Source organism: Engystomops pustulosus, chromosome 5, assembly GCF_040894005.1.
Source record: "Engystomops pustulosus chromosome 5, aEngPut4.maternal, whole genome shotgun sequence".
NCBI classification, from domain to species: Eukaryota; Metazoa; Chordata; class Amphibia; order Anura; family Leptodactylidae; genus Engystomops; species Engystomops pustulosus.
This window is the reverse complement of record NC_092415.1, coordinates 85,026,282-85,052,025: the sequence shown is the minus strand read 5'-3', so window position 1 is coordinate 85,052,025 and position 25,744 is coordinate 85,026,282. Positions and strand designations below refer to the sequence as shown.

At 39.2% G+C, this 25,744-nt stretch overlaps 1 protein-coding gene across 1 annotated transcript in view; it reads right to left on the bottom strand.

The window, feature by feature from the left end:
* The window catches only part of LOC140134126 (uncharacterized), a 58,207-nt gene extending 37,831 nt beyond the window's left edge, over positions 1 to 20,376 (bottom strand). Inside the window, exons 1-12 of the mRNA XM_072154757.1 lie at positions 20,237 to 20,376; positions 17,546 to 17,676; positions 15,265 to 15,825; positions 11,428 to 11,593; positions 10,452 to 10,677; positions 10,016 to 10,189; positions 9,058 to 9,135; positions 8,882 to 8,893; positions 8,049 to 8,129; positions 7,642 to 7,695; positions 5,797 to 5,850; positions 5,638 to 5,682 (exon numbers count right to left, since the gene is read on the bottom strand). Of these exons, the coding sequence (XP_072010858.1) occupies positions 5,638 to 5,682; positions 5,797 to 5,850; positions 7,642 to 7,695; positions 8,049 to 8,129; positions 8,882 to 8,893; positions 9,058 to 9,135; positions 10,016 to 10,189; positions 10,452 to 10,677; positions 11,428 to 11,593; positions 15,265 to 15,825; positions 17,546 to 17,645 (1,551 nt within the window). The 5' untranslated portion in view covers positions 17,646 to 17,676; positions 20,237 to 20,376. The remainder of the gene's footprint in view (positions 1 to 5,637; positions 5,683 to 5,796; positions 5,851 to 7,641; positions 7,696 to 8,048; positions 8,130 to 8,881; positions 8,894 to 9,057; positions 9,136 to 10,015; positions 10,190 to 10,451; positions 10,678 to 11,427; positions 11,594 to 15,264; positions 15,826 to 17,545; positions 17,677 to 20,236) is intronic.
* Positions 20,377 to 25,744: the final 5,368 nt, after the last annotated feature.

Genomic DNA, 25,744 nt, shown 5'->3' with positions numbered 1-25,744 from the left:
TCTCACAATGTTCCATACAGCAGAATATCATAGCACTGAGACATGTCAATCAGGAACAAGGAGGCAGGGCAATGCAGTAACACTAAATTTTCAAGGCCTCGTTGTACTCTTTAATATACTGTATCTTATTTACTTTACACTTTAATACTTGCTTTATTGGGAATTTTATTGGATATAAAATTACCATTATAATTAGAGTAGTAGTTTATATTTTTTTACCTGAAGGTTTTACCAAATATAGTCAATAAATGAAAATAGAGAAAGGTGACAAACACAGGTGTCAAATGAGCCTAAGTCCCCTAGTGGAACTGAAAAAGTAATAGTTTAATCAAAAATAAAAAATATTTGAAAACATTTAATAAAACATTAAATATATCACCATTTTCTATAAAAAAAAAAAAATACCCACAAAATTTATATCACTGCATTCGTTGGTATTCAGGCTAAAATAATATGTAATGATTTTGCCTGCACAATGAACAGTATAAAAAAATAAAATACAATCCAATACCAAAAGAACATTTTGAGGGATTTTTATCCTACATCGGCATATGATAGCCCCCCCACTGCATTTTCATGGCACGATACATCAAGAGGCTTCAGCCGGGCAGGCTGCTGTTTCGCAACGTAGACATAAAAGCAGCTGGCGACTTTTCACATGTGCAACGAGTGCGCAGGCGGTAACGCCCCATGCCGGCCCACTCCAGGCTGGCCGCGTCCCCTTCATGCCCCACTGGTGTGAAGGTGGTGGATTAATGCAAATAAGTGCTAGCAATAAGCTAGTGCCTGAAGTGGCACAGAGGCCCTGATAAATATGGCCCTTCATGTGTTTTTCCTCCCAAAACATTAAAATAAAAGAGATCAAAAAGTAAGATGTAGCCAAAGAAAATATTCATGAGCACTGGTAAAATGAAAGCTGAGCTGTGATTGGTTGCCATGAGCAAAAGTCGCTCAAAAATCCCACGATACTAGGTACAGAGCTGAATATTTTAACCCCTTAATGGGGTATTCTCATCTTGGCATTGACATTTTATTTAATTTACCTGCCATATACATATAATTAGATGTAATTAAAAGAAATTACCTGTAGGAAGATAATTTACTATAAATGTTGCCATTTTGTCCCTTAGAAACAATATTATTGGATACGACTACCACAGCTGGAATGATTGCACAAAGAAACAAATTGTTTTTGAATATGAAGTGTTTGGGAGTTACTGCATGTACCTCAGTCGTCCTGTGGTAACGAGTGCTAAATCCATGTGGTCAGGCAGAACTCTGTCTGGCCTCCACTGCCAGAGTGTAGGGTTGGTTGTATTCAAGGACAACTAACTTGTTTTTAAGGGATACCACCGCTACATTTATGGAAATTATCTTCAACATCCATTTGAAGATGTGTATGAATATGTTAGATTAATTAAATGAAATGTGATTGCCCAGATGGGATTACCCTTTTAATGATGTTACCTAAAAGGTTTTAATTTTTGGCAAATTTTCTTATGCTGTGGTTTGCTGGGCCATAACTTGCATGTTACCTTAAAAATGTTTGCAGTGTTTTTTTTATCAGTGACACACAGGGATATTAACATAGGTTAACGTATGTTATAAAAGAGGGGTGGGGTTTTGTTACAAAAAGTGGAAAAAGGGCTATTGTTTGTAACTAACACCTATGGTGGCTGATGTCTGATCAGAACTGTACTGGCTCCCCTACAGAACCACTAGTGAAGAAAGGAGAAGGCAGAAGCAGTAATAAACTGCTTCCTGCTTCTCACTAAAGACTCTGGCTGTCTCTCACAGTTGGAGACCTAGGCCGGCTCCCTTGATTAGCTCGGGAGCAGGAGAAACTGCAGCAACATCAAAAGATGGTGCTGTAGACTCGAGCTCTGCACTAGCTGACGTTTTTTGCCGCTGGGCAATTGGGATTGAGTTAAGCCTTTATCCCTGTCTTCATCATTTCACACTGGTCTCTCTGTCATGCCACAAGGGACTAGGAAAAGTTTGCTAATTATTGACACAATAGCAACATGGAAGTTTGTTGAAGAAATTATGGGTCTCCCTTTTTTGATCAGTAAACACATGTCACTATGGAACTCCCTCTCAAGGGAAGGAGACTGGCTATTTTCAGCAATGGAGGGAAAAAGGTAGAGCAACAGTCAGGGACCTACTACATTCAGGGCCAGCGCTATGGCAAAGTGGGCAAAGTGGGCAATTGAAAAAGGAGAATCTCTTCTTTCCATTGAATCTTGAATTGTGTTTCTAGGTGCTATGGATCCAGAGACATTCAGGTTTAAAGTGAGAATATCAGGTGCCATTTTTATATATAAAAATCCCACTCTTTTCAGAACTATCTAAGAACACACTTGATCTCTTATTGCCTTTTATTTCGTGATAGTTTTTTTTTAGAAAATTGACTGATACGATGAACATTCGATCCTCTTCGCTTAATGTGGCTACATATTAACCCCTCTGGAATAAAGTTTTTATTTCCCACGGTCCTCGATTATTTACATGTTATGACGTTCTCACTCAAATTCTTATGAAGCACGGAGGGTTGTGTTATTGTGCGGATAATACATTGGCGCACATCTAAAAGTGACTTTTATTATCTCATTAGCTTGGCTTATGGATATATAGTTATTTATTTGGGTTACCATTGTGTAAGGGAGCCTACCATGATAGATCTGTGTGACGCTCAGTGCAATTTTCTGCAAAAATTGTTTGGTGTCCCCTGTGGATGTAACGTTCCCTTTCCTGCATATTTTGGTGAATATTCACATGTGGGGTTTGTATGATCTCCTCACATCTTGCTGGTTTAGGAAAGTATATTTTCTTTATATAAGTATTCTGGATTTGTACATATTTTAGAGGAAGTTTTAAATGTTAATCGCCAAATGCATAGCCTGATTGTCTGATTTCAAAATTATAAAGGTTTTATGGCGTCTTTACTTTTTATTCTGTTTTATTGTTATATTTTGCAGGTTGTGACTGTATTAAAATTTGTAGCTGAAAAGCACATGTCTAGTTATTACAGTTTTAGTGATATTATTTGGATTTATTTATGTGAACATATCAATATTGGACATTTGTCAATTCTACACATGTCCATCTTTTACATTTAGGAGATGTGCAGGTAAATATTTTCTGTTTGGAGCATATTTTTTGCCATCAACGTCAAATTTTAAGCATTTTTTATAAAATGTTTCAGTTTGAATCAAAATTGCATGAAAGCACCTATGTCTATAAACTCTTTAATGCATTTTGAAAATGGGGCAATTGTCTGCTTTCAGAAAATATGTGGTTTGTTGGTTTTACTTTAATTCCTTTTGCTGTAATTTCGATTTTGTTTTTAAACCTCAAAATTGTAAAAATTGCTCTGATCAATAATGCGACAAAGTATCCAGAAATACATGGCAGTGAAAGGGTTAATACCCCTTGGTTGAATTCCCGGGTGAAGATTCTTATCATCTATCGCCTGTATATATATATCCATCATCTATCTGTCTTGTTATCTATCTCCTATAATCTGATCATTTATATATCTCTTTCTTTCTTTCTTTCTTTCTTTATTTTTTAATCAATCTTCTATTTCTCTTCGACTGTATTTTCTTCTCATATCTATCTACTGTATATCATCTACTTTATAGTTCTGCATCTAGAAATCACCTTTAATAAATAACCTTCTATAATTATAAAGAATAATTCTTTATTTATATAGGGCACATAGATTACGCAGCGCTGCGCAAAGCATTTCAAATCAGTCCCTGTCCCCATGGGGCTCACATTCTAATCAACCTACCAATAATTTTTTGGAGTATGGGAGAAAACCGGAGGACCCGGAGGAAACCCACGCAAATAATAAGAGAACATACTAACTCTATGCAGATGTTGACCAGCGCTGCAAGGCTTTAGTCCTAACCACTGAGCCAAGGTGCTGCCCATCAATCTCCCTATCATCTATCGATCTCCTATAAAATTCGCCCATATTACAGTTTGTTTTACCATACTAAAGGAAGCCTCTTACTGACTGTGACTGGTCATACAATTCTACTTTACTTTCTCCACTACAGACTATACTATCTCCTTTTTGCATGCTAAGTTACACGTGATAGGTACTGACCAAACTAAACAATCTATATTTTGGGCCATGGAAAAATATGTAGAAGGTGAGGATCTCTCACCTTGTATAATAGATGAATGGATACATATTAAGAGAGCAGTAGTATGTGAAAGATGGTGGGACAGCCACCTTAGGCTCATTCACAGGGCAATTTATGGTTTACAAAAGTCAAGAGGGCTGTTGGGGCCCTGCATAAAAATCCCTATCAGTATTATGTTTATATTGTAGGTGACATTGAAAAATATCAATCCAAGTTGAAAAAACTCTAAGCTTTTAAATCTGGAATTGGGTGATAACACTTCAAAAAACTTGCCAATGGCAAACTTTGAAAAGAGAATGACTCAGTTGCAAAAAAAGTGGCAAAAATGCCCATGCAATTTGAAAGTCACAGAACAGAAGAAAAAGCCAGGCTAAATAAAAGATTTAAATGCCCAAATGGGAAAGGGAAGAAAATTGACAGCACCTGAATGGCATCTGAGGTTGATCTATGAAAAGTGGATGGTTGCTAGAAAACGCTATTTAATTTAATTTGTTTCTTTATTAATTAAAACTGATGTCAACCAGATTGCAATCGCTTGGGAAAAATGATTCAGCTCCATTGTAGGCATCTAGCCTTTCTCCTCATCCCAGTAGTTACAGTTCATGCATGTGGTTGTTATGGGAAAGGCAGGAATAAAGGTTTATTAACAAATATTATTTTAAACTCCAAACATTACATGTGCAACATCCCTATCAACGCAAGGCAGAGGAGGTGTTGCGAATAACCCCCTAATATGTGTGTTCCCCTAATAGAGAGTCTGGTCAGCTCCTCTGCAGGACACTACACATATAATTAGGTAATTGTGCAGCGGTAGATTCTGCCTGGATAGGCAAGGGTTAAACATTATTTCTTGTTGTCATCCAATGATATGCCTCAATGCACTTAATTGTGAACTGGAGTGTAATTGGAGGAGGAGAGCTGAAGCTTCCTACATTGGACACAGCTCCATCCCAGCCTGCCCCTGCATCAAGGCTGGTGACCACACTCCTGAGGATCCTCTCCAAGATCACTCCAGTACTGCCTTTGTACAGAATCGTTTGGCTTGTTGCTGCTGTTGGTTGGAATAAAGAACTGTAAGTTACTTTTATGCACAACATTGCCTCCGTCTGGTCCCTGCTACGGCTGTATCACCATCAAGGGCGCCCATCCATCTACCAGGGACACATACTACAGACTCTAAGGGCTGCCCCAGGGAGAATCAGTACATCAGCCTCTCCCTCTATATCATTTCTTTCATACACCACCTGCTGGAGACCTGCCAGGCAGCCCTCCGGTCCCCATACCAAGCACCGTGACACTAGCGTGCCTAGGCCGCAACCGTCAGCCACTCCGGTATTCTGGACCCGGCTGCCTCCAGGCCCCAAGAAAAGGCTAGGCCCCGGTGGGGGATGTTGCACATGGTACTGTTCTACAATTTGCTTGGGATTTTATAAATGGAAATAACTGTTTGTAATAAATCATTAATCTCTTTCTCTCATACCTTAGGTCCAATTTCTCCTGGCACTCCATGCATTCCAGGTGGCCCCTATAAGAATCAAGCATACAAATACAATTATATCATCTGGATGAAATAATTAAAGCACATTATCTGACATATAATACTGTATAGGTATAACAGGAAAACTTTGACTCTTCTTACCTGAACTCCCGGTGAACCAGGATCACCTTTTATTCCAGGTGGCCCTTGTGGCCCCTAAAACAAACCAAACAAGTACAGACATGTTTCATTGTATTACATCACATAATCACTTTAAAAGATGCTTTTTCTATCATTAACCGGTTAAGGACCGGGCCCTTTCCTGTTTTTTCATGTCCATTTTTCACTCCCCACCTTCAAAAATCTATAACTTTTTTATTTTTACACGTAAAGAGCTGTGTGACGGCTTGTTTTCTGCGTAACAAATTGCACTTCATAATGATGGTATTAAATATTTCATGCCATGTACTCGGAAGCGGGAAAAAAATTCCAAATGCAATGAAAATGGTGAAAAAACGCATTTGCGCCATTTTCTTGTGGGCTTGGATATTACGTCTTTCATTGAGCACCCCAAATGACAGGTCTACTTTATTCTTTGGGTCGGTACGATTAAGGGGATACCAAATTTGTATAGGTTTTATAATGTTTTCATACATTTACAAAAATTAAAACCTCCTGTCCAAAAAAATTTTTTTTGATTTTGCCAAATTCTGGCGCTAATAACTTTTTTATACTTTGGTGTACTGAGCTGTGCATGGTGTCATTTTTTGCGAAATTTGATAATATTTTCAGTGATATCATTTTTAGGACTGTACGACCTTTTGATCACTTTTTATAGATTTTTTTAGATTTTTCAAAATGGCAAAAAAGTGCCATTTTCGACTTTGGGCGCTATTTTCCGTTACGGGGTTAAACGCATTGAAAAACCGTTATCATATTTTGATAGATCGGGCATTTTCGGACGCGTCGATACCTGATGTGTTTATGATTTTTACTGTTTATTTATATTTATGTCAGTTCTAGGGAAAGGGGGGTGATTTGAAATTTTAGGTTTTTTTATTATAATTTTTTTTTTTTAAACTTTTTTTTATTTTTATTTATACTATTTTTCAGACTCCCTAGGGTACTTTAACCCTAGGTTGTCAGATCGATCCTATCATATACTGCCATACTACAGTATGGCAGTATATGGGGATTTTCTTCCTCATTCATTACAATGTGCTATCAGCACATTGTAATGAAGGGGTTAAAACGAAATAGCCTCGGGTCTTCGGAAGACCCGAGGCTACCATGGAGACGGATCGCCGCCCCCCGATGACGTCACGGGGAGCGGCGATCCCAGGTAAGATGGCGGCGCCCATGCGCTATCTGTTTGAGGCTGCCGGCAGCTTTGCCGGCAGCCCACGCTGTAAAAACACCCGCGATCGGTGCTAGCACCGATCGCGGATGTTACCGGTAAGCCTTTGCTGCAATATGCAGCAAAGACTTACCGGCTATGGAGAGGGCTCAGCCCGTGAGCCCTCTCCATGCAGCGCGACGCGACCGCCGCCGTGAATACACGGCGGGCGGTCGCGAACCGGTTAATTATGCATATAGGAGTTAAGAAGGTACAGCGAGATGCAGATACATCCCACAGAGGTATTCACTGTATGTGTTAGTGTGCTGCTTTTTCTTGATAAATAGATAGCTACAGAAAATTAAGAAAACAACCTTGCATATCTGTGGTGTTGCATATAAAATTTGCAATATATTATTTTATTTTTGTAATTTTTCATAATAAAATGTCTGTCTTTTGTTTTTGCAAATAACCCATTTTGTTAACCCATTCTATTTTGTTATAGCTAAGCAGTTATTTACTATCCCAGGCAATGCCAGGGGCTACAGTTAGTGTGTGTGTGTGTGTATATATATATATATATATATATATATATACACACACACACACTAACTGTTACCTGGTGTAGTCGGGATTGAGCAGGTTTTGTGTTGTTACAATAAGCTACTCACAGGTTTTCCCTCTGGTCCCCGAATACCACTCTGCCCGACATCCCCTTTGCTACCCTGTAAGATCATAAAAGAAAAAATAAATATATATATATATATATATATATATATATACTGTGAATATACAAATTCAAGTGCTTAAGTTACTTGGTATCTCTTTGGTAACAATGGACTAAATCGAAGGTGCCGGGTGAAAATTGAGAGCAGCAACTTTAGACAGAGAACTACTTAGAGATATGTGTATACAGTACATAGAATTCTTTTCATATTTTAGAATGCTCAGGCAACAGTGGCAGTGGCATTACATACTAAAATAACTAAGCTCCAACAATTGGTTTAGGAAACCACTGGAGACAAGTGATACTAATGCAGGATTGGACAGCAACACATGAACAATACAAAATATGCACCTCTGGTCCTGGAGTTCCTGGAGAACCAGGCTGCCCTTCTGGACATTGACAAGCAGAAGTAGGTATTCTCTCAAGTGGACACTATGAAAAGTAAAAAGTAATAATTGAGATCCATATACATGTACTTAAAAATATATTCAAAGACCAAATTATTGATGGGTTTCAGTAGGCCCCTGGGCGATGGATGAAAGGCAGGATCAGGATCAGGCAGGATGAAAGCCCCGGTATGGGGCTGAAACGCGTCGCGATATTACAACAATAAAACCTCCATTCTGCCATACGAGGCTATACGCCTTCTTCGATTGATTGAGCGCCAGTCCGTTACTGCCTTCCTTCACTGCGGGATTTTGCACATGTTTGTTTAATAGGTCAGAACCCTGACACTCTTTTGATAAGCTGATATTGTTTGTAAATGCAGTGCCACACATTTAGTAGTGGTTGTGCATGCCATGGCATCTCAATCCTATTTATTTGCTATACATTCAAGTGAGTGATGCTACTGATCAAGAAGGATGCTAATCAGATATTGATGGACTCTCCTAAGGAGAGGACTACAGTATAACAGCAAAAAGTTTAGTGAAAAAAAAACAATACTTTATTCACCCAAGTGCTATGTTTTGCATCTTATTCAGGACCTCTCTCAAGCACTTGGATGATACTATTGATCAGGCAGGATGCTGATATTGATATACAATATAACAGTCGCAGGTAGTATGTATTCATAGATATTCATGTCTAAATTCTAAATAGTTTAATGTCTTTTTGTGGACAGTTTCATACACTGTATTTATACACCTAAACTGTATATATTTATAAATTTTTCATGTACTTACCCTAGGATCATCCTGGTAGAAAAGACAAAAAGCAGAAAGTTAGTATTTAAACTCTGTACTTAGCAGCCAAGACTAAAGATATACCTACATTAAAATGCTATTTGAACATAGTTCTTAAAAAGACAAAATTTTATATTGTTTCTCATTTCAAGCATCAAAATAATTCATACACCTACCACAGAGTAGATTTCACAGGCTGTCTCTCTTTCACTTTGCCCTGGATCGCAGTATAGTCTTAATTTCTGTAGCTCCATCTAAACATGCAGCACATTTTAGCAATTAGTGATTTTATTTATTAAAATTGAGTGCAATCTGTGTGGTTCAGTTTGTGTGGTTTGAACACAGACCTAAAGCTATGATGCTTATTTGTACACCCGCAGTTCTGTGTATAAACTTTAGACAGGTGTGCAAAAAATACTACATAGTGAAACTGCTGTCAAAAGCTGTGTTAATAGAACTGGGAAAAATATAGGTAATTTATCATACACTACACTGTACGGCATCAAGAATTTGCGATTATATGATTATGCTTCTACGCCAACAACTGGAATAGAAGGCATAGATCAGAACCCTAAACATACAGACAATGGGGGTTATTTATGCACGAGCATCGCCGCAGCCAGATATCAAGAGGCTCCGGCCTCCGGGTAAAATAATTGCTTGTGCTAGCATTGGCTTTATGCAGAAGCCCTGATAAATACCCCAAATGTCTTCAGCAAAAAGAACAAAAAGGTGTTATGGAAATGATGAGAGGCTAGATCTCAACATCATCTAGATTGTCTGGTATAGTATGAAGTCAGAGGGATTTTGGTCCACTTTCACAAAATATGTATGGCGACTTCCAAAGATCTCAGAACAACCATCATGCCAAATTGTTTTAAAAACACTGTTTTAAAATGCAAAGGATGCTCACGCTAAATTTTAATTTTACTTAGATTTCCCTTTTGTTCATTCACTTTGCATTTATGTAATTAAAAGCAATTATCAATGACATCTATTTTAAGAAGCAAACACACAAATGGTCTAAAATGTACCTACATGGCCCTTTAGTTACATGCCTGGTGGTGGGTGGAAATTTGGCTCAGGCAAGCTCTAGCTATTCCAGTAATAGATGTGACTTATAAAACCACTTACAGTAACTGATTGTTCTGACTTCTGTTTCTTTAAAACTTGAGTTTTTCCATTGATAAAAACTGGTCCAATCTCTTCCAGTGCTCTGTTTTCGATAAGAGAATCGTCTAGAAATAAGACTGCACTTTTACTTCGCACAAGTATCTTAAGCTGGTGCCAACGCTCATCAAATAATTCCTAACAGGAATGTAATATAGAAGAATTACATTTAAAGGTTATTGAACTTTATTTAATCCAACCACTCAACAATGCAATAGATTTTGTTCCATATAAAACAAAAGTTAAAAACCAGTAACATATTTTACAAACTGTAATATTTCAATGCATAACACTAGACAGTGTTTGAGTACGGCTTGAATATTCTCTGTTAGGTAACTGGTGTTCCTAAGTTTAGGCTCAACAATAATAAACCCTGAGCAAATGTTCTTAGATTTTTTACCTTTAATTTAGAATTTTTGAAATGTATCACTTGATTATTTTTATTCATCTGTGTGACAGTAAAGACCACTGAACGGTCCATACCATCTAGCGTTACGGCAGCTTGGACCTCCCCAGCTTTGGATAATATTCTCCATAGGTCTATAACTTCCTGAGTCTCAGGAGCCTTTAAACGTATTGTTGCCACAAAGACATAGGAGGGTGGGAGGCCTTCTGGAAATATTTCTCTGTAAAACAAGAACAGGTTTGTGATGGCTCAATAACACTGCATTAATTTTGTACTACAAATACAGAATTGCTGATGAATAGATATTAAAGAGGCCATCTATCAAATGCTTGTAAAAAGAACTAAAATATAGACATAATTCAGCTTGTTATTATACCATGTCCAAATCCAGGCACCATGATCCCCTGTGTATTCCCATGGTTTCCTCTGTCTTTTGCCAGACCAGCAGTGATGATGTCACATAATGTGACCACTTTAGCCAATTCTTGACCTCATCAGTGACATGTACAAATAGAAAATGACCACCTGGTATCAGCAGTAATGCGCATTTCACCACTGGCACCGGGGACTGAATGCAGTGTCCATATGATGAAGAGTAAGACATCAAAAACAGAATTTTTGAATCTCTGCACTGAAATGGGGAACACTATATTTTCCAGTTCATACCATTTCCTGCTGTTATGCCATTTTTTAATTATGTCGGAAAAAACCCTTCACTTATTTCCTGATTTTATGTTGAATGGTAACTTGGTGACAATTCAAAAGTACAGAGGGAATCTCACAGAACATGGTTTCTGTTATTCTGCCGTTTTTCCACCCAGGGCATGGCGTGCCATAATAGTCTGTACACCATTCATTAATTATCTCCTAGCCTGGGCAGACATTTCACTTCACTTATAAAGGTTTATCAATGTTGAACAAAGAAATATATGACAGAAGTGAACAAACAACTTTTCAACATAACATCTACCTTGTGTTTTCAGTCACATCAACATTAGGAGTAAGGAGATATGCTGTTTCTGAAGTCAGTGATCCCACTATCTTTTGGCCTTTTTTATGAATTTTCATTCCTACAAGCAACTCAAAGCCCTTTTCATCCCGTGATGCTACAGGTATTCGAGTAGGACACACAGATTCTGTGGGAAAACACATAATTTATTCTTTGCAATAACAATATATTGTGTATACGTGTAGCCTATATAAGGTATGTGAATTCTCATGTATAATATGTAGGATGGGGATGGCGGTGAGGGTTTAGGAATGTGGGGTCCGGATCCAAAGTTTGCACTGAGGCCTATTGAAGTCTTGTTACTGCACTGACATACTCTACAGTAGTACTGTAGTTGGATAGCAGGATTGCAGTTAACAACTGTATATCTCAGTTAGCCCTTGACAGAATACAGTAAGCCTAGATACTTATGTCATTTATTCAGACCATCAAACAGAGCACGGGACTAGCACTACTGACGTAAATATGATAAGGATCAAAGCATACAAAAAACAACCAATTACAAATTCACAAAGAAAAAAGGAAGTATGCTATGGGACCCAAAGGTGAAAAATAAACAAATTTTATTTGTACCATAGTACACCACAACACAGAAATATTAAAAACATTTAAAAGTGTGAACTACACACAAATGTAAACCAACAGGGAGACATGGCATATGATAAAGTGGGTCAACCTGACCAACACCAGCTCCCCCCAATGAGCAAAGCCTCTCCTGACCAGGTAAATAGCAAAAAATGAAGCAGGTGGAAATACTAGAATAAGGCAGAAACCAAACAAGGGTTGATCCAGATTAACTTGTAAAGCAGTAAATCAAAATGAGAACATATCACTCTCTGTAAAGCACTAAAATGGATCAAGAAGGAAATACAGACCATGGAGAGGTAGGGGGAAACTGGGGCACGAGACCCCACGCGTATCGCCACCCAACACTGGCTTCCTCATGGGTCATTTATTCAGACCATAACATCAAGTACAGAAGGATGTGAGATTGATCAAACCAAGCAACATCTTTGGTGATCTTCAATTATCCTGTTTAATCAGCTAAGTTGACTATTCTCTCCTGAACTCTTAAAAAAACTCAGTGACGTTAAGGTTGCTTATAGAGGGCTTATGGGCTAAGAATTCTCCATTCATGGCAGATGTCTGCTGAAGTATGCTTAATTTTGTCAATTAAGTATGTGCGCAACCATACTGGGAGATATCTTCACCTATGTGATGTCATTTGGGGCCTTAATCTGTTGCTTTGAAAGCTGGGGGATGCTCCAGTGCTCTCACAACTGTCATAACGGGATATTTAATAGAGCCAGATTCTAATATAAATCCAGTATATTGTATATGCAATCAGACCCTCTGGGGTTCAAATACCCTAGGGGGCCTACAAAGTTTAAAAAAAATTTAAAAGTAAATAAAATTAAACATTCCAAATCACACCCCTTTCCTTGAAATGGAAATAATAATAAATAAATATAAACTTATCAGGCGTGCCAAACTCTGTGTGCCAAAATGTCCAGTCTATAAAAATATGAAAATGTGCATACTGTGTATGCCCACATCAACACTTGTTGTGCAAGTTCCACAATTCCCAAAGTGGTAGTAATGAAAACAACCTCTAATCCTGCAAAAATGACACCTTACCCAACTCCATATACCAAGTATGAGTATGTTATTGGTGTCAGAATATGACATTACAGCAAAATTATATTTTGTGAAAGACTAATTTTTTTAATGAATTAAAACATAAGAAATATGAATTAAGAGAATGTGTCATTTGGACTGTACAGTTAAAGACATAAATACAAAGCCTGTGAAAGAGAAAAGTGTAACTCTGTTTTTTGTCAGTTATACTGCATTCGGAGTTTTCTTCAAGCTTTCCAATAAACTGTATGGAATAAGGTCCTGGATAAGCGTTTTGTATGATGCGGTAAATTACATTTCTGCACCAAGTGGAGAAAAAAAGGGGAGTACATATGCGGTAACATTCTCACCTGCTCCGAGTATGCCCAAAGTGGAGCAGGCTCACTAATCGGGCCCTGGTGGTTGTCTCATGTGGGCTTGCAATCGTCTGTTGGAGGGCACAGGGCGATAGGTCTGCTCCGGGTCAGCAGGACAGATGGGGATAGTAAGCATATACGCATTTACCTCATGCAGCGCCATCTTGAATATTTCCCTGTGATTATCTTATAGATCTACACAACAAATTTTATTCAATACTGCACATTTACTTATAAGTCAAACAAATAATATCTAAGTAGGCACACAATACAAGCTCTAATACAGATAATACAGTAGTAGAAATATAACAATAGTCTAAAAAGCAGTGTGCTATCCCTATTGTATCTAGAGGTAAGTCAGAGAGAGCGTATGTATGAAGTGTCCATACATTACAAGTCAGTAAGACAGGTCAGGAGGCTGTGTGGGACAAAGTCCCATGCTGTCCACAGTCAGGGTGGTTCGGTCGGTGGATTGGAAAGGGAGGGCTCCCCACGCGTTCCGTCCCCAAATGGAGACTTCCTCAGGGGTTGAAGACTTCAACTATATGGTTTGATATGTACTTGGTACATTTTTAAATGTTTTTATGTTTTCTATCATCCCTATGCCGGGAGATTTGCCTGAATAAAGGTTTACTCTTGTATTGTCATACGGCACATTCCTCTTCTTTCTTTCTAGTTCATATATCATATTGCAACATTCCAACCGATCCTCATTGCTCTGCCTCTAGTGTTGAGATTGTACATGGGAGGAGCACACCTTATTGCAATAGAGGTAAACAGGATCATGCCCAGTTTATTTTCTTAGAGATTTAATAGAACAGTCTTACATTTATGTTAACCATGTATTTTTGTCATGTCTGGAGCTCTGCATAAACCAGGTCTGTGAATTATGAATGTTAAACAAGCATAGGCTATATTTCAACATTACCGTTCATAAATTTAATTGGCGTACTGCATTACATCAGCTGCTGACCGTGGTGAGGTGTTTATGCTAAGAGGGTGATGACGTTATTGACTACTTCTTATAAATATTATCTTTTTAATGTTAGTGCAAATGGAATTTCCAATGGGAATTGTTCAGGAGTAGACAGGGGTTGCTTAGTCATAAATGGGAAACCTGACAAATACACACATACACCTTATAAACATATGTACATTCATAAAGAGTCTGTTTCAGGACTCATGGACATGTTCCTAGAGCCTGTACGGTCTCCATGTACTGCTGTATTGGTTTCAGTGGATGATATATGTACTGTGAAATTGTCTCCGGGAGCAGGGATGCCAGCAAGCAGCAGCAATGGTGGGGCATGTAGCTATAAACAAAAAATGTATGATAACAACGGGTAACATCTGCGATTGACGCTGGCATAGATTGCAGGAGTTATCCTGTAGATGCCGTGGGCAAAGCCTGATGAAATGAGGGATGAATTACATTGTTTTGCCATAGTCTTACAGTAGTCAGGGCAATATACTTTGACCACATTGTTTTAATCATGTATGATGGTTCTAATAAAATAAAAGTGTCTGATTACAAAAAACAAAAACTATGATGGTTATCTAGATACTTTTGCAGCCTAAATGCAAGTTAATTCATCAGGCTAAGATCTTTATGTAAGTAAATGTAGTTATGTTGTGACTTGCAAGTTGTTGTGATTGCAATGTGATTATTACATTACATACCTGATGGTATTTCTGTCATTATTATGTTAAGTGACTTAGTAGTCACGTAATTGTCCAAATTTCATATAATGATATTTAATGTATCTCCAATAACACAAATAACAATTATATATTGGGATATTACCTTCACATATCTTTTGTTGCATGGTCTCCTTAATCCTGTCAATGGTGGTATAGTCCTCTGCGTACAGGACATAGTCTGTGGATGGAGAATTAGCTATTGCAACTAGTTCAGACTTTGTGATTTCAGAGCCAACTCCCACTGCAAACATAATAATGTCTTGTGATCTGGCTTGTGCGGCAATATCCACAACATCATCCTGGGATTTACCATCAGTAACAACAATGGCAATTTTGTTTTTGGCAAGATTAGTCCTTTGGGAAGATGGAAAAACATTCTCAGTTGCAAATTTAATCGCTTGTCCCGTCTGGGTATTTCCTCCTAAGTATTTCATGCCTTTCAGGGCATTTATAAGTTGTTGGTTTGTCCGATGTTGCCCAAGGGGAAATTCCAGTCTTGGTTGATCACTGTATTGAACTACAGCCACTTGGGTGTAAGAGGGTCCAATGTCAAAGCTACTGGTTATGTTTATCAGCCAATTCTTTGCAGTATCAAAGTCATTGTATCCCACACTCCAAGACCCATCTACAATGAACACTAAATCATTCACAGCTGTTCTGCAACCTGTCAACATATAAATGCATTAAAAGTCATGCAACCAATAATACACTTTTCTCAAAGTGACTTAGGATATGGATGGCTGTTTATCTAAGGCAATTTTTTTTACTATGATACCACTATTATTGATAGGTAAAATGGGAGTGGTCCCAGCAATATAGCTAGATTAAATAACTGTGCTAATTCTGCATTTTTCCACATGATGGCTACATTTTCTAGATAAGACTCACTGCATCACATAAGAACAGTCTCTCTCTGGAGGTCCTACACTGGTAAATTATTTGCCATTAATTTCAATATACATCATGCAATACAAAACATTAACCAGCGTAGGGTACATGACTGACCAACTAAAGATTTCCCAGACAATAACAGCTCATTGTGGTGGTTTTCTGTCAAATCTGTTTGTTGTTTTGCAGCAATTAATTTAAATTCTATGTTAATAAATAGAAAAAAATAGGAAAGAATATAAGCAAAATAAGATACGCACCATTTTTAACCTAACAGTTTGTGGTGCTGTAGTCTTAACCAGCTTAAACAATTTTGAAATATTTCCCCTTGGCAATTTAATCCTGAAAGCTCTAGCCAGAACCAATAGTGTAAGCAGTATTTCTATTGACATAAAGGAGTGTGCTTAAAAATTGCTAACACCCTCCTAATTACATCTGCTGACATTGTAATCCTCAAGTTGTAATGATCCTTTTTTATTTTCTGAAATATTACATTGAAAGATCTTGTTTGTTTTCATACAGCTACATGATTGACTTAGGCAAGCCAAAAATAAATGGACACTTATTACTATCAGAGGACTCTGCTTGATTTTATACTTCTCACTAAACTGAATCTGTCACATTTGAAATGCAATCCAGTAAGATAAGAGGAAGAAGCACCATAACTTTATTCATTTAAATGTTTAATAATCTATTGTGACACATGAGTGCACATGAGAAATTAGCATTTCTGGACATTATTTCACTGGAATTCTGCATCATTTTGAAAGTCCTGGAGGCTCTGACTCTCACCCTTGGTTCTGTCTGAGCTGGTGGGTGGGGGCCTAACTAGCATAAATTTTCCTTTTTGACACAATCTCCTAACATCTGAACTTACTATGACTAGCATAGGACTAATATCCCGTACTCGAATAATGTTCTGAGTACAGGGCATTAGTAATGTGGCAAGCTTGACAAAATATATAATTGTGATAATGTGAGTTAGGTTTAGACATGCAGGGACTGCTGACATACATAATTTAGGGGCCCACCAGTGGATTCAGCTGTTCACATGTGGGGTAGACAGAGCCTGACCTCAGGTATCTCTACAGTGTTTAATAACAGTCTTGATATAACCTGACAACACTTCTTATACAAGTACCATATATACTCGAGTATAAGCCTAGTTTTCAGCACAACAAAATGTGCTGAAAACCCAAACTCAGATAATACTCGAGTAAAAAAAAAAAAATATATAAAAACTCACCTTTCCGGCTTCCCCCACTGCTGGCTATATACTGGGACAGGGGACTGGCTATATACTGGGGCATATGGGCTGGCAGATTATATACTGGGGGCAGGTGCTGGCTATATATTATGGGGCAGGGACCGGCAGGCTATATACTGGGAGGCTGTGACCAATGCATTTCCCACCCTCAGCTTATACTTAGGGGCTTCGGCTTATACTTGGGTCAGCTTATACTTGAGTATATACGGTATATTTAGAAAATGCCTACCTGCTTGAGTATCTTCATCATCAGGTATTTCTTGTGCCCACATAGACTCTATAAGTATTAGTATTATTGTTAGAATATTTACTGCCCATGCAGATTTCATTGTAGATTCGGTTCTTATTGTCTCACGTAATCTGTAAAAGAAAACCAATTTATAATGAAATTTATGTATAACCATATAAAGTTTTCTCTTTGCACTTTTTTAAAGTTACATTGGTAGCTGGACAGCCCAGTCTGATGCTACTACATTAATGTAAATTAACAGTACACCAACAAGTTTAATATTGAAGGAGGTAGTTCTACTTGACATGTACTGTGCACATAGAGGGAGGAGATAAGCTGTGACATTACCCGGATCGGATGCAATGATGGGATAGTGATGCTATCTATAGAGATGGTATATTTTTTAAACAATCTTTATTATCTGTGATTGTATTTGCTGCAAATATGACCTCTATTAGCAAGTGTCAGTCTATTAATAGGCTAAGTGGCTACAGTAAAAGTTAAAGAGTTTATTAAACCGCTTCTCAACTGGTTAAATGCTAAATTGTATCAGCCAAGCATGAAAAGGTGTATGGACATGGCTTGCGGCCCTCTCTATGTATGGCATGTGACATACATGGTGCTGGTGGTGATTGCAGTAGTTAACCTGTTAAGTGATGCGGTCAAACCCAACCATGGCACACAATCAGTGTTTCACCTGGGTGTTGCCATCTTGGAAGATAATCAGAGCCCCAATGACGTCATTGGAGAGCGCTGATCAGTTGCTATGACAGCCGGCAGCCTGTAAGAGGATAGGCTTTCTGTGTTACAATCTGTCAGAGAAATATAAAAGCAGTATATTTACAATACACTGCAATACATTTTTATTGCAGTATATTTTACAAGCAATCAGGCCCCTAGGGTTCAACTACACTGAGGGGCCAGAAATAAAAGTAAAAATGGTCAATGAATCAATGAAAATGTCATCTTGCAAGAAGTGCTACCTTGCCAAGCTCCATATACCAAAACAGGAAACAGTTACTGTGTCAGAATATGGCAACATTAATCATCTTTTGTTCAATGCAAATTTTAATTTGTTTGCAATCATACTGAACCAAAGAATACATGGGATGTCTCATTTGGTGTTTTTTGCCAAATCTACCGCATTTTGAATTTTTTTACAGCTTCCTAGTACATGGCACAGAATATGAAATGGTGTCACTATAAAATAGAAATGATCCCACAGATAACAAGCCCTCATACAGCTTTGTAAACATAAACATCGAAAAGATATGACTTCTGGAAAGAGGGGAGCGAAAAATGGAAATGCAAATCTTCAAAAAAATATGGTTTAAAAGGTTAAAAAAAGAAGACATTTAAAATTAAAAAAAAATATGCTTAACATGATAACTTCAAAACTAAGATTCAGCCCCAATGAAAATGGGAGCATTTTTGCTGAATTGTCAACAGAAGACTATAGTATAGTATATTATAGTATATTAGTATATTGACTGAACCACAACTTCCCAATTTTCCTTCCACAATGTTAGCATGTTAATTGATTTATAGTGAGCAATAGATTACTATCATACTGGATGTCATATAAAGCCTATACTGTGTGAGTTGCTTAGAGGATCAGCACATGTATTTCTGGCTCTTACATGCATAGACAAGTGTATTAGATCTAAAATAAAATCTAGAAATATAATTATAGGATTAGTCTGTAAATTAAACATGGACAATTTTGTGGACTCTGTGGAATCCTGCTGTATGACTTCTAGGATAGCCCAGACTGATAACATCTGATTTATGACCATCAATTCAATTTCTATTCCCAGAGGTTTGCAGAAAGTGTCAAGCTCTTGACATTTTATTGGCTTGGGCAGCTGAAGTAGCTCACATGCCAGTACAGTATGTTGTATAGTGATATATGTTGGAGGTTAGAGGTCAGTACAGCTCAGTTTTAGGCCACTTCTATGTGCATACAAGCTAGAGCCTGTTCATCGATGGTCTTCTACCAGACCATTCATATAAAAATGTCTGAAAGATTATTAAAGTGCATAGTGCAGGGGATAATAGTAGACTTTGTTATATTATTAATTAACACAATAAAACAACTTCTCTATGTCTTTTTTCTGCCCTTTCTCCTGCAGTGAACATTTTATCTGAAACCATTCAGATGCCTGTCCACTTCAGACAGATAAGAAAATTAATGATTAACTCTTTCCATACCTACAGCATATTTCACTTAATGATTTGCCTAAACTGAATAAAGATTCCATCTAAACTGAATAAAGAGTCTGATTAGTTTTTTCGGATATTTATATTTGCTCAATTACCCTAAAGAAAGTTGCAATTCATGACAACCTATAACTAGCTGATCTGTCTGAAATGCAGTACCATTTAGGTAAACCCAACCATCCTGAATTAGTAGACATGTACTAATATAAAGACAATTGCTATTTGAACAGTGTCAAAGCTTCCCTTAAAGATTTGAGCTTCCTGTGCAAATAAGAATTGACGGTATTGAGAAATCTCCATATCTGTACCAATATACATGCTTGGTGCTGTACTATAGAAACACGTTATTATTTAATCGTGATATTTATAAAAAAAATCATATTACAAAAAAATACACAAACTACCGTTTTCAGCTGACTTAGATTGCTTGTCCAATGTGTAGAAATTATTAGAAATAAAGCAGTGTCTTACCTGTATTAGTGAGCAGGCAGTGTGCTGGCAGCTGGGTCACGTTGCTGCATACCTGTAAGGAGTAGTGAGAGTACAGATGCTATAGTCACTGGAGCATGCTTTCACTATCCTACATCAATCTATGCCAGATTCCTTTTCTATCAGATTTGCACAGACTGCTTTGCTTTGCCTGATGTCACCAGTTGCAGCTCTATTTAAACCCTGCCCACTAGCTTTCAATGGATATAAGAAAATAAGAAAAGCTTTTATTTGCAAGGCTTTGGATAATTATTTTCCCTGAGGTTGTTTTTATTCAGAATAGTTGCTTTTAAGTAATATATTTACACAAATAACTTCTATGAGTATTTAAGGTACAAATCTGTTTACTGCATTAAATAACTGCAGCACAAAATGATACTGCTCACAACATAGGGAATGTCACTCAACATCCATGCCATTGTGAAGCTCAATGGAGCCCGTGCACCACATTTACATAAAGAAATAAATAAATACATAAAATACTGTATTAAAGTTCATAACAAACACATGGCCCTTGTCACACTACTGGGAGCTACCCAGCAGTGTGAATGTTTACTAAAGGGCAGAATAGGTGGTAGATTTCCTTTAACATCAGGTTCATTTAGAATATAAGTGTTAGCCTTGGCTTATGCAGTGGAACAAATAGTCAGGGTAAAACAAGGCAATCTCTACACCTCTAAAATCCGCACTGACTTCAGACTTGCATCTTGGTTTCTTATTCCCATTTATTATGTAACTTCAATGAATACATTTAGCAACAAATAGTCTTTAATATAGTATCAAAAATGTCTCTAGGAGACTTTTCAGGAGTCATCAGGAAATGTCTGTTGCTGCATCCTGACATGTATGTGCTTTCTTAAGATCGTACAGGCTCAGAAGGAGAGCCCATGTGATCTCCAGAGAGTACACACGTCAAGATACATATCCAAAAAAACTGCAATGAGGCAGCACTCCGATAAGTATAAAGGTGATCTTTATTCACCCATGGCAAAATAAGGTGCAACGTTTCAGCTCAGAGCCAGGATCAAGCATTAACAGGCTCTATGGATGATCTGAAATGTTGCACCTTAATTTGCCATAAAGATCAATGCTGCCTCATTGCACCAATGTTTCGGGTCTGTTGGAGGCGTGCACCCACCATTGGACTTGATCCATTATACTCGCTGTGCTGCTCCACAATCGTACTGTTTACCACGTAACAGTAACAGATAAGTGCAGGAGGCTGGCTATATCTGACAGCTGGGCCTCTGGACTAACGCAATAATCGTCATTAAGGGGTTACTGGATCAGTCATTTTAACAGACTTTGTGACCAATCCATTAGAAAGTAGAGCATGTTCTAGTCAAAACCGTGTCACTGATCATTTAAAGGCTAGTGAATAAGGAGGATCTGTGTAAAACATATTCCAGACTTATGCTAATTGTTTCTTAAAATAATTTTAAGACCTTTGTGAACTTATGTATAACAATATCTTTCTTTGCACTTGTTTAGTACATGAAGCAGCAGCATGGCCCACCTCGTTCAGACTGATCATTCCTCCCACTGGATGCTGTGAAACTGATCAATACCAGCAAACTATGAAGACATACAGTATAACCAAATAAACACTAGAACTTATACCCTCTCCCATCACGTGCCAGTGCCAAACCCTCCCCCTCACCTACCTGAGTCCCCCCATGCTACTGTTGAAGCCCCCCTATACCTCCCCTAAGATCTCCGGTTAATTATCATTGTTTACACCTAAAAGGTTTAATTAGGTACACTATTTCCTCCCTACTAAGATGTTGCATTTTTAAAACTTTCCACTTTTTGAAAAATGTATTAGCCTCCTTCTCTTTCTCTTGTCAGCAACTTAGGCCACAGTCATTGGTGCTTTCACTACATTGTTGGGATCTGATGACCCCTGCTTTTACTCAACAGTTTTTTTCTCAGTACGCAACCCGTAATTCCCAAGGGTAGCATACTGATGTATCTGTAGGGGATGTTTCCCACACCCCTCCTACTGTGTTGGATATAGCTATAGGCCAACATGCGGCCAGGCCATTTGGATTGCATTATGACCTGCGACAGTTTCTGAGGCAGTCTTTAGCTAGTGCATAGGCGCAGAGCAGGATCTCCCTACATCAGGCCACTCTGGTACAGGGGACAACACTCTTCATGCCCCGCCATGTGACTTGGGTGCATACGGAAGAAAATTTGCAATTCCTGAACATGTGCAGAAAAGTTGCATGTATTCTTGAGAAATTCCCCTAATTAGTTTATTCTCATTTCGCAACAGATCATTGTTGCGTTTGTTTTTTTATATATAAAGTGGAGTAGAATCAACGTACCCTGCAAACTCTCTTTATATTTATGGTTCCTTTTTATACTATGCATACTATAAACCTGTGGGCTCAGTCCTTAGAGTGCACAGACCCTTATTTCTATAAATATGGTGCATATCTCCCTACATTTCTATAAACAATCTTTTGTCAACTTTAACCCAGGTATTCTCAATCTAAAGTTTATTCATCTATTTTTATGAACCACAAATGACTAAACGGAAAATAGATCTCAGCTGCAGTGTGACAGCTGTCATTTAAACAGATCACAGGGTAATTATAAATGATGCTTAAATAATGTTTATCATAAGCAAGTCTGAGAAAACACTCTGTTACTCATATTGCTCTGGATGACACATTAACTAATGATGGCAAACATTTTTCAGCAATAACAACTATGACATCTTACGGTAAAGAAATTCTAAAATGTGCAACTTAATTTTACAGAAAAATATTGGTTCAAATGCAAAAATCATGAGCTCCCAAATTAAATTTTTAAATTAAATGTCAGTCATCGCCTGGAAGTGAGCAAGTCAATGACGCTTATACTAAAAAAAGGTGATGTTCTGTAAGTAATTTTTGTTTATTTCGGTGGGATGTTTGCACTTTACAGAAATTTCTGTAAGTTGCAATAGATACAACAGGTTGCCTGCTATGAACATGGACATGAATAGTGCACACACAGTTGTATATTGAACATTGAACATACTGATTAAACAGGAAAGTCGAATGTTGGATATTAGTCTGATAGTCTGGGGAAGGTCATTCCAGAGAATTGGTGCAGCACAGTCCTGAAGACGTGCATGAGAGGTTCGTATTAAGGTAGAGATTAATCTAATGTCATTGGCAGTTCGAAAAGCATGGGATGGGCGATAAACTGAGATGAGAAGAGAGATAGGGAGGTGCATCATTATACCGAGCTTTGTGAATGAGGGTTATTATTTTAAACTGAATTCGGAAGGAGACGGGCAACCAGTGCACTGACAGGCACAAACTGGAGGCATTTGTGTAGCATTTGGTCTGAAAGAGGAGTCTGATTGCTGCATTAAAAATAGATTGTAGAGGAGAGAGTTTAGTTAGTTTTAAGACAAATTAGTAGGGAGTTACAGTAGTCTAGTCGAAAGTGAATCGGAGCAACAATTATCATTTTAGAGGTTTAATTGTCGAAAAGGGGCGTATTCTGGAGATGTTTCTGAGGTGCATGCGGAAAGACTGAGCGTGAGATTGAATATATGAGCCCTGTGGAATCCCAACAGTGAGAGGAAAATGAGGAGAGAAAGATCCAGAAAAGGAGACACTGGAGTGGAGTCTAAGGAGTTAGCTGAGAAATAACGGGTTAGCCAAGATTAGACCAGGCGTTTCAGGAGTTTGGAGATGAAAGGGAGATTAGAAACTGGTCAGCAGTTAGTAGCACTGGATGGGTCCAGGGAAGGTTTCTTTAGTAAAGGAGTAACAACCACATGCTTGAAGGTTGAGGGAACGACTCCAGAAAAGAGAGAAGTTTAAGATTTTAGTGAGGAGAGAAGTGACTGCTGGGGAGAAAGACTGTACGAGATGTAAGGGGATGGGGTCACTGACACACACAGGTAGTGGGTTTAGCAGAGGAAAGGAGCCTGGATACTTCTTCCTCTGTGACTGGTTCAAAGGAAGAGAGCAAACAGGGTGTCACGGTTACACCCGCTATCCTCGGAACGGATTGAGGGTGTACCCGTGCTTGCTGCCACAGTCCCCACTCTCCCAGCTCTCACTTACCTCTCCTGGCTCTGGCCTGCACTCTTGCTCCCAGCGTGTAGGCCGCATGCTTCTTCCATGCAGTCGCGTGCTCCTTCGTTCCTGTGTATTCCTGTGTGTTCCCGCTCCTGAGTCCTGTGTTACCCGTGCCTGTGTTCCCTTGGACTTGACGTTGCATCTCTGCCGCCTGCCCTGACCCTGTGCCTGGACTTAACTACGAGACTGTCATCCGCTAAGGTACCTCGACCTCGGCTGCCACCGAGGGCTGGTCGCACCTGTGGAACGACCTGGTGGTATCCTGCCGCAGCAAGTCCAACCCGCTTTGCGGCGGGCTCTTGTGAAAACCAGGTGCCACTTGGGCTCCGGTCCCAGGTGTCGGCTAGTTCCATGTCCCGCGGTGGTCCAGAGGATCCACTGATCCTGACAGTAAGATCCGGCCATCGATCCCGCCTAGGTTCCGCCTCCCACTCAGCCAGACCTCGCTACCATAGTGATCCACCAGTCCCGGCAGATTGCTGCACAACGGAATCAACTAGAGCAAGTCACCACCATGCTGCAACAGCTGCTAGCTACCCAGCATCAGCAACAGTCTCCTGAGGTGGCCGCTGCGACTCCTTCTACCCCGGCTTATCTTCCTGCTGCTGAACCCAGGCTACGTCTCTCTTTGCCCGGCAAGTATGATGGGGATCCCAAGATGTGCAGGGGCTTCATCACCCAGTGCTCCCTGCACATAGAACTTATGCCATCACAATTTTCCACAGAGCGGTCCAAGGTGGCATTTGTCCTCAGCCTCCTTTCCGGGAAGGCCCTGGCCTGGGATACTCCTCTTTGAGACAGGGATGACCCGGTTGTCGTTACCCTCTCCGAATTTCTGGCAGAGTTCCGGTCAGTCTTCGAGGACCCGGCACGAGCTTCCTCTGCGGAGTCTGCATTATTGAACCTGCGACAGGGCAACTCATCTGTGGGAGAGTACGCAGTTCAGTTCCGCACCCTGGCTTCCGAACTTGCCTGGAACGATGCGGCCCTCATTGCTACCTTCAAGAAAGGACTCTCTGGGCAGGTCAAAGACGCGCTGGCAGCGCGGGACCTGCCGTCAACTCTGAGTGGTCTTATCACCCTGGCCACTCGAATTGATGTGCGGTTTAAGGAGCGCGCTGAGGAACTACGCTCCGAGTACTCCCAAGGCCGTGTTAGATGTCTTCCTCGCCTGGCACCTGTATTCAAAGCCGCTTCAGCCCCCGGCTGAATCTTCTGCTGATGAACCTATGCAGGTGGACCGAGTCCGGCTTTCTCTACAAGAGCATTCCAGGCGACGTCAGGAGAACCTGTGCATGTATTGTGCCAGCCCAGGGCACTTCGTCGGGGCTTGTCCTGTCCGCCCCCAACGTCCGGGAAACGTCAGCACCTGGGCTTCTCATGAGAAGCGTCCCTAGGTGTG